This window comes from Salmo salar, chromosome ssa01 (genome assembly GCF_905237065.1).
Source record: "Salmo salar chromosome ssa01, Ssal_v3.1, whole genome shotgun sequence".
Taxonomy (NCBI): Eukaryota; Metazoa; Chordata; class Actinopteri; order Salmoniformes; family Salmonidae; genus Salmo; species Salmo salar.
The window spans coordinates 29,245,431-29,255,490 of record NC_059442.1 but is presented as its reverse complement, the minus strand read 5'-3'; the positions used below and the strand labels follow the sequence as shown (position 1 = coordinate 29,255,490).

General features: G+C 40.5%; 1 protein-coding gene across 1 annotated transcript in view; it reads left to right on the top strand.

Annotated features, from left to right (window-relative positions):
* Positions 1-216: 216 nt before the first annotated feature.
* The window catches only part of ubr1 (ubiquitin protein ligase E3 component n-recognin 1), a 34,992-nt gene continuing 25,148 nt past the window's right edge, over positions 217-10,060 (top strand). Inside the window, exons 1-4 of the mRNA XM_014187517.2 lie at positions 217-542; positions 1,377-1,636; positions 2,133-2,211; positions 2,342-2,452. Of these exons, the coding sequence (XP_014042992.1) occupies positions 498-542; positions 1,377-1,636; positions 2,133-2,211; positions 2,342-2,452 (495 nt within the window). The 5' untranslated portion in view covers positions 217-497. The remainder of the gene's footprint in view (positions 543-1,376; positions 1,637-2,132; positions 2,212-2,341; positions 2,453-10,060) is intronic.

Below are 10,060 nucleotides of genomic sequence, written 5' to 3'. Positions count from 1 at the left end.
TATTTTCATAGCAAAGTTTCAGAGGTGAAGGGTTGTCACTAGTTACCACAGTCAAAATGGTTAAATATATAGTAACATTTCATGAAAGCAACATTTGCTTTTTGGTCTTAATTTAAGGTTAAGTTTAAAATCTGATTTTAAGAATACATTTTTTTTGTTTAAATAGGCGTGGTTTAGCCATAAGTATGACATTGTGGCTGTGGTAAGTAGTGACGACAGAGGCGAGGTGGTCACGTCTCGAAAAAATAACGTTTGTCAAATTAACGTCAAACGTTGAAAGGTGTTGCATTTTAGCTAAATCTAACCCCTTCCCTAACATTCACCGAAGCATCCTGCTACGTTAATTCTCCTAACCTGCTACAAAAAGTAACATCTCACAAAAGCTGAATCCCTTCTAGCCATGACCAGGCGAGGTCGAGGACAGTCGCAAAAATAACTCCAAAACGTCTCCCCACAGTCTCAGCCCCTGGCATCAACAGTTTTACGGCAAATGGAATATGGCGGAAGGTGAAACATCGTTAAACGGACTGGAGCTCAGTAAGGTATGGTATGCTCAAAATGTAATTACTGTAAATTACACGCGTATTTTATTGTCTTGATCTATCTTATGTTTTACTGATGATATGGTTTTACACGATATTTGAGTTAGTTCCCGTTTTACTTGGTGGACGCTCTTCTACGCACCCCTTTTCAAGTTTGCTAACCTGCTAACGTTAGCAACATTTACTAGCTACTGTAGCTAGCTAGCTAATGTTGCAAGAATGCTATTTTTGTGGGCATCTATCTATCTATCTATCTATCTATCTATCTATCTATCTATCTATCTATCTATCTATCTATCTAGTTAAGATATGTCTGGTACTTTACTTATGAATTGTGTTCACACAGCTAACGTTAGTTCAGATGTTCTTGGTGGTAGTTAGTTAGCTAGCTACGTTGTCACACAGCAACGGATAATCTTGGTTGTCAGGATCTGTGACTAAAGTTAGCTTATATTGTGTGTGTGTGACGTTAATTTGACAAGCTGTATTCTTTCTAGCCATGACCATCTCGCCTCTGTCGTCACGAGTTACCACATCCACAAAGTCATAATTATGGCTAAACACTGCCTATTTAAAAAAAGTGTGTGTTTTGTTTTAATTTGAGCTTGCTAGGTTAATGCTTTTTGTCAGAACACTGTATAACAAAGATGTTTTTATCATTCAAGAAGGCAGTTCAAGACCGCCTTTTGATGTACTATTGTGTGTGTGTGTGTGTGTGTGTGTGTGTGTGTGTGTGTGTGTGTGTGTGTGTGTGTGTGCTGCCTCAAGCAGAAAGAGTCTCGTTTAGTGTGCATTTAACACAGATGTTGCTCTTCTCCCTCTCATGTCTTGCAGAGATGGCGGGATGCTGCGGACTGCGGGGCAGAGATGCTCTGCTTCGTGGTGGAGCAGGTGCCACAGATCTACTGCCTGGAGGTGGAGTCCAACTCTCAGGAGGAGGAGGAAGTGGTGCAGAGCCGTCTTCTGCAGCCACTGGAGTGGTTCCTGTTCGGGGAGGACCCTCAGGCCGGCCTGGAGAAGCTCCAGCAGGGCAGTGCCTCCTCACAGCTTTGTGGACGTGTCTTCAAGGAGGGGGAGACTGTCTACTCCTGCAGGTCAGAACCAGCTTATTAATTGTCATGCATCAATGCTCATTAAGACACCTGCTTATCAGACAGAGGTTTCATAACTTCTGAACCAACTCAGTCAGTAGTTGTAAGGCAATGGCATGTCAAGAAACAGAAATATGAAGAATCTGTTGACCATATGAACGTACTGACCTTTTTAGCAACCCGATTAGATAGAAGCTCTGAAGGTGAGTTATTAAAAAAAAACTTGACTAGTAATGTGGTTCAAAAATCTATGTAAATATTTCAAAATAGTTATTTGGACTTGATTTGCAAAAGCTACAGTTCTAGTATTACCTAATTGGCCTACCTTTTGGTCACCTCACACACTACAACACTACAGTACTTAGCCTAACTGGCTCTAATTAATAGTTAAGTTAATTCTGTATCAGATTTTAGTGTGTGACTCTGCGTGTTTTCGAGCCAACTGTTGAGATGTGTGTGATCAAATTACGACTCTAACCTCCTGTGGGCCTGATTACAGGGACTGTGCGATAGATCCCACATGCGTACTGTGCATGGACTGCTTCCAGGACAGTGTGCACAAGGGCCATCGTTATAAAGTAGGTTCCCATTTAAAACTTGCTTTTTTGGATGGTTTTAGTGTTTAATGTAAGTGTTGATAACATCTCGTGAAATCTCAACTGCTGTCCCTGTCCGTTACTGATCCTCGATGTTGTGTGATTCTTATAGATGCACGCTTCATCAGGAGGGGGGTTCTGTGACTGTGGGGATCTGGAGGCCTGGAAGACTGGGCCCTGCTGCTCCAAACACGACCCAGGGGCTGCCACTGCCATGGAAACGGTGCGTTTCATAACAGCCGGAAGAGAGAAAGGGGGGGGGTCACATTTTATTTTTCCATTCTGTGTTGATGACCTCAGTGTGCTCCTTTTCCTGTCTTGAGTTGGAGAATGCACTTTTGGCCTTCAACAAGAAAGTGTCTGGGGAAAATGACACTTGGTCAGCCTCCATCACAAAACAAATTAGAGCTGGAATGACAGAAGGAGGGTGGTTGCAGAGAGGCCTTATGGAAAATAAGGGGATGAGATAAAGGCCGTCTACTGACGTTCTATTTAATTTGGTCCACTTATTGTTGATGGATGATAATATAACATGTTTCCATATCAACGTGGAATGGTTTTTGCTGATAATCTTGATAAGAAACAATTATAAATAGGCCTAAATGGAGGGGCATTCAAGTCATTGAACAGTGTGGTGAACAGTCATGAAACAAAAGTGGTTGAGTACTGATTACTTATGCAGCCCAGCCCAGGTGTTGTCTGGCTTTCCTTACCCAGTGTGTTGAGATTACTGGGCCTTCCTCTGATAAGATCAGGAGCGGTGAGCAAACACAGAAGGCCCATGTGGCTCATTGCCTCTTTCCGTAAACAGCAGGTGCCTCTATTGAAGGCTGCCGCTGCCCTGTAGGCAGCTTTTTAGTGACACATCACATGACAACACTGTCTGGGTTTCAAACAAGGAAGCTCTCAGGCGGGTGATGTCTCAGACCTAATGTCTAGTGATAGATTACATCCCCTGTTTTGACATGGTAGTGTGACATGGTGTCTAGAATTGATAAACAGACAAACTGACTAGCTCTACCTATGTGTTATTTTGCCTATGTGTTGAATAACGTTTGTGTTCTTTTTGATAGTCTACACTTCTGATTGTGGTCTTACAGTGCATTTGGAAAGTATTCAGACCCTTTGACTTTTTCCCACATTTTGTTACGTTACAGGCTTGTTCTAAAATTGATTAATATTTTTTCCCCCCTCATCAATCTACACACAATACCCCATAATGGCAAAGCAAATTTATATAAAACAAAAAAATGACTGAATATTACATTTACATAAGTATTCAGATCCTTTACTCAGTACTTTCTTGAAGCACCTTTGGCAGCGATTACAGCCTCGAGTCTTCTTGGGTGTCAGGGTAGAGAACATCACTTTAAAATGAGATCATATGAATTAATACATACTGTGCTAACTGAATACAAAACCAAATGAAACAAATATTTTCTAACATTGTTACACATGATAATAGATATGATTATTATACCTACATATGAAACATCATTCATTTTTAACATAATATAGTGTGCTATAAGCACAGCACTTATTCATTTAATTAATAACATTAGTTCCGATTTCTTATTTGACTATTGAGTTATTAAATAACCTAAGTGAATTATTTATTCTGGCAGCCATAGACTGCAGATGGATTAGGAAGCGTATGATTGTATAAGTAGGCTCAATCATTATTATAATTGAAATATAAGTCAGTGCCTTAACATGTAACATGAAGCCTACTGTCGGATTTCGGATAGTCCTGAATGAATCGTGAATAATGAGGAAAGTTACAAAAGCACAAATATCATACCCCCAAGACATGCTAACCTCTTACATCACAAAACATACTATATTCTTATTTATAATAAAAGTTACTCAAATGACTACATTATTTACCATTAATTTATATTAGGCACAAAATAATCTGAAACACTACCAAAACAAACAGCAAATGCATCCAACAAGTTTGTCGAGTCACAAGCTTGATGTAATAATTGCGTGCTAGGAATATGGAACCAAATACTAAACCTTTGACTACTTTAATACACAAGTGAATTTGTCCCAGTAATTTTGGTCCCCTAAAATGAGGGGGACTACGTACAAAAAGTGCTGTAATTTCTAAACGGTTCACCCAATATGGATGGAAAATACCCTTAAAGCTGACGGTCTGCACTTTAACCTCATAGTCATTTTTATCATTTCAAATCCAAAGTGCTAGAGTACAGAGCCAAAACAACAGAAAATGTCACTGTCCCAATTTAGGGCTGTCCCCGACAACAACAAAAAAATCTTGGTCGACTGAAAGTCGGCTGTTCTTTTTTTAAACGTGCATTTTTCCATTTTCAGTACCAGTCAAAAGTTTGGACACACCTACTCATTCAAGTGTTTTTCTTAGTAAAAATTATTTTCTTCATTGTAGAATAAAAGTGTAGACATCAAAACTATGAAATAACATGTAAGGAATCATGTAGTAACCAAAAAATTGTTAAACAAATCAAAATGTATTTTAGATTCTTCAAAGTAGCCACCCTTTGCCTTTGACAGCTTTGCACACACTTGGCATTCTCTCAACAAGCATCACCTGTAATGCTTTTCCAGCATATGGTGAGCACTTGTTGGCTGGGTCCAACTCATCCCAAAACATCTCAATTGGTTTGAGGTCGGGTGATTGTGGAGGCCAGGTCATCTGATGCAGCACCATCGCTCTCCTTCTTGATCAAATAGTACCTTACACAGCCTGGAGGTGTGTTGTGGGTCATTGTCCTGTTAAAAAAACAAATGATAGTATTGCCAGTGTAACAGTATAGCTTCCGTCCATCTCCTCGCTCCTACATGGGCTCGAACCAGGAACACATCGACAACAGCCACCCTCGAAGCAGCGTTACCCATGCAGAGCAAGGGGAACAACTACTCCAAGTCTCAGAGTGAGTGACGTTTGAAACGCTATTAGCGCGCACCCTGCTAACTAGCTAGCCATTTCACATCGGTTACACCAGCCTAATCTCGGGAGTTCATAGGCTCGAAGTCATAAACAGCGCAATGCTTGAAGCATTGCGAAGAGCTGCTGGCAAAACGCACAAAAGTGCTGTTTGAATGAATGCCTACGAGCCTGCTGGTGCCTACCATCGCTCAGTCAGACTGCTCTATCAAATCATAGACTTAATTATAACGTAATAACACACAGAAATATGAGCCTTAGGTCATTAATATGGTCGAATCCGGAAACTATCATTTCGAAAACAAAACATGTATTATTTCAGCGAAATACGGAACCGTTCCGTATTTTATCTAACAGGTGGCATCCATAAGTCTAAATATTCCTGTTACATTGCACAATCTTCAATGTTATGTCATAATTACGTATAATTCTGGCAAATTAGTTCGCAATGAGCCAGGCGGCCCAAACTGTTGCATATACCCTGACTCTGTGTGCAAGAGAAGTGACACAATTTTCACAGTTAAAAGAAATTCATGTTAGCAGGCAACATTAACTAAATATGCAGGTTTAAAAATATATACTTGTGTATTGATTTTAAGAAAAGCATTGATGTTTATGGTTAGGTACACGTTGGAGCAACGACAGTTCTTTTTCGCGAATGCGCACTGCATCGATTATATGCAACGCAGGACACGCTAGATAAACTAATAATATCATCAACCATGTGTAGTTAACTAGTGATTATGATTGATAAGTTTAAGATAAGTTCAATGCGGCCAAATCGGCGTCCAAAAATACCGATTGTTATGAGAACTTGAAATCGGCCCTAATTAATTGGCCGTTCCGATTAATCGGTTGACCTCTAATAGAAATCGTCGGGCCCTCATACCACCCTCATGGAGTCTGTTTCTGACCGTTTGAGCAGACACATGCACATTTGTGGCCTGCTGGAGGTCATTTTGCAGGGCTCTGGCAGTGCTCCTCCTGCTCCTCCTTGCACAAAGGCGGAGGTAGCAGTCCTGCTGCTGGGTTGTTGCCCTCCTATGGCCTCCTCCATGTCTCCTGATGTACTGGCCTGTCTCCTTGTAGCGCCTCCATGCTCTGGACACTACGCTGACAGACACAGCAAACCTTCTTGCCACAGCTCGCATTGATGTGCCATCCTGGATGAGCTGCACTACCTGAGCCACTTGTGTGGGTTGTAGACTCCGTCCATGCTACCACTAGAGTGAAAGCACCGCCAGCATTCAAAAGTGACCAAAACATCAGCCAGGAAGCATAGGAACTGAGAAGTGGTCTGTGGTCACCACCTGCAGAACCACTCCTTTATTGGGGGTGAAATTTAGCATGTGAAATGTGTCAATCGGTGTTACTTCCGAAGTGGACAGTTTGATTTCACAGAAGTGTGATTGACTTGGAGTTACATTGTGTTGTTTAAGTGTTCCCTTAATTTTTTTGAGATATCCATCTATCCATCTATACATACAAATCGAGGTGAGGGCGATGGAAATGCATTTTTGGCGGTTGATCTACTTTTGTTCTGTAAATGGCACTGTGTGCTCTTTTCCAAGGATGGATCCCAGTCTTTTCAGGGCAATGGGATCGGGGGTGGTCTGCCGGGCATTGGGATGACAACCCAACTCGAGATGAGGAGGGCTTTTAGCGGGTGGAATAGTGGGTACCAATTGTAGGTTTACTTAGTAGCAATGCAAATATCATGGTACAGCAATATAGACACTCAATCATCATGTTACTTTTTAATGGTATGTTTACAAACATATATTTTGATAAATAGAATTGAAAGTTGTCTCATTATGGTAAGTGGTGAAATAAGTATAGCCAGTTACAATTGTAATGTTTTTTTTAGTAGATAATAAGAAAAGACGATCAGTATTTACCTGGCTAAAAGAGAAGGAATATAATATATATTGTTTAAAGGAAACTCATTCAACAATTTTAGACTAAGTTTTGTGGAAAAAGGACTGGGGGGCGAAATATATTTCTCCCATGGGTAAAGAAATTCAAAAGGGGTGATGGTTTTAATTAACAGTAATTTTGATCTAAATGTGCAAATTGTCCAAACAGATCATCAAGGTAGATGGATTATTTTAGATATGTTATGGGACAATAAACAGATAGGACTTATTAACCTATACGGTCCAAATAATGATGATCCAAGCTTCTTTGAAAATATATATAAGAATTCTACAAGAATTCTACAACTCTACAAGCAACACTAGACTCTATTATTATGGTGGGAGATTTAAATACGGTCTTAAATACCTCTATGGACCTGAAAGGAAATCACATTACAAACGATCACCCTCAGGCACTTAAGGAAATCATGAATGTCATGGATATATTGGAATTAGTGGATATATGGAGGCTTAAATACCCTGACCTAGTGAGATATACATGGCGGAGGCTTAATCAAGCTAGTCGTCTTGACTACTTTCTTCATTCTCTCTGGCACCAAAAGTTAGTGTTGATGGGGGACAGAATGTGGTCGGATCATCACATAATTGGCATATATATTACTCTTACAGAAATTCCATGTGGGCAAGGATATTGGAAATGTAATCAAAGCCTACTAGATGATAAATTGTTTAGAACTAGGACAGAAGAATTGACAACTGACTTTCAGACAAAACATGGGTACCGCAGATCCCCTTATTGTATGGGACACTTAAATGTTCCCTTAGAGGCCATGCAATTCAGTACTCGTCTATAAAACAAATTTAGATCAAAAGAGTCCATATTAACAAATGAACTTGAAGGACTAACAATACAGTTAGATAGCAATAAAAACTGTACCATAGAGGCACATAATAAGTTAGAGGAAAAAGAAATGGAGGAACTTATTCAAGAAAGATCCAGTGTAATATATTATAAAAATAAAGCCAACTGGATAAAATATGTGGAATAATGCACCAAATTATTTTTAGATCTTCAACATAGAAATGCTACCAAAAATAATTTACTGAAACTTGTTACAAATGATTGAGTCACGCATGATTCACTGAATGATATTTTGAAAGAGGAAGTAAAGTACTTTAAGAATGTTTTCATTTCAGTCTCCCATCTCCACTAACCGAAGCTAATTGTATGGATTGTTTTCCTAATAATAATAATGTAAAATTAACATCTGTACAGAAAGACTCATGTGAAGGCCAAATTACAGAGGAGGAACTTCTTGATGCAATTAAAGCCTTTAAGGCTGGGAAACTCCAGGGCTGGATGTTATACCAGTGGAAGTATACCAAACTGTTTTTGACATACTCAGAGGACAAATATTAGCATGTTTTAACCACTCCTATATAAATGGTAGATTATCGAACACGCAACAAGGTCTGATATCATTATTACTGAAACAGGACCCAAGTGGTATATATTTTTTATTTCACCTTTTATTTAACCAGGTAGGCTAGTTGAGAACAAGTTCTCATTTACAACTGTGACCTGGCCAAGATAAAGCAAAGCAGTGCAAGACAAACAACAACACAGACTTACACATGGAATAAACAAACATACAGTCAATAATACAATAGAAAATGTCTATATACAGTGTGTGCAAATGAGGTAGGATAACGGAGGTAAGGCAATAAATAGGCCATAGTGGTGAAATAATTACAATATAGCAATTAAACACTAGAGTGATAGATGTGCAGGAGATGAGTGTACAAGTAGAGATACTGGGGTGCAAAGGAGCAAAATAGATAACAGTATGGGGATGAGGTAGTTGGATGGGCTAATTACAGGTGGGCTATGTACAGGTGCAGTGATCTATGAGCTGCTCTGACAGCTGGTGCTTAAAGCTAGTGAGGGAGATATGAGTCTCCAGCTTCAGTAATTTTTGCAGTTCGTCAGTCATTGGCTGCAGAGAACTGGAAGGAAAGGTGGCCGAAGGAGGAATAGGCTTTGGGGGTGACCAGTGAAATATACCTGCTGGAGCGCGTGCCAAGGGTGGGTGCTGCTATGGTGATCAGTGAGCTGAGATAAGGCGGGGCTTTACCTAGCAAATACTTATAGATGACCTGGAGCCAGTGGGTTTGGCGACGAATATGAAGCGAGGGCCAGCCAACGAGAGCATACAGGTCGCAATGGTGGGTAGTATATGGGGCTTTGTTGGCAAAATGGATGGCACTGTGATAGACTGCATCCAATTCGCTGAGTAGAGTGTTTGAGGCTATTTTGCAAATGACATCGCCGAAGTCAAGGATCGGTAGGATAGTCAGTTTTACGAGGGTATGTTTGGCAGCATGAGTGAAGGATGCTTTGTTGTGAAATAGGAAGCCGATTCTAGATTTCATTTTGGATTGGAGATGTTTAATGTGAGTCTGGAAGGAGAGTTTACAGTCTCACCAGACACCTAGGTATTTGTAGTTGTCCACATATTCTAAGTCAGAACCGTCCAGAGTAGTGATGCTGGATGGGCGGGCAGGTGTGGGCAGCGATCAGTTGAGGAGCATGCATTTAGTTTTACTTGCATTTAAGAGCAGTTGGAGGCCACGGAAGGAGAGTTGTATGGCATTGAAGCTTGTCTGGAGGTTAGTTAACACAGTGTCCAAAGACGGGCCAGAAGTATACAGAATGGTGTCTTCTGTGTGGAGGGGGATCAGAGAATCACCAGCAGCAAGAGCGACATAGTTGATGTTTACAGAGAATGTCGGCCCGAGAATTGAACCCTGTTGCACCCCCATAGAGACTGCCAGAGGTCCGGACAACAGGCCCTCCGATTTGACACACTGAAATCTGTCTGAGAAGTAGTTGGTGAACCAGGAGAGGCATTCATTTGGGAAACCAAGGCTGTTGAGTCTGCCACTAAGAATGTGGTGATTGACAGAGTCGAAAGCCTTGGCCAGGTCGATGAATACAGCTGCACAGTATTGTCACTTATTGATG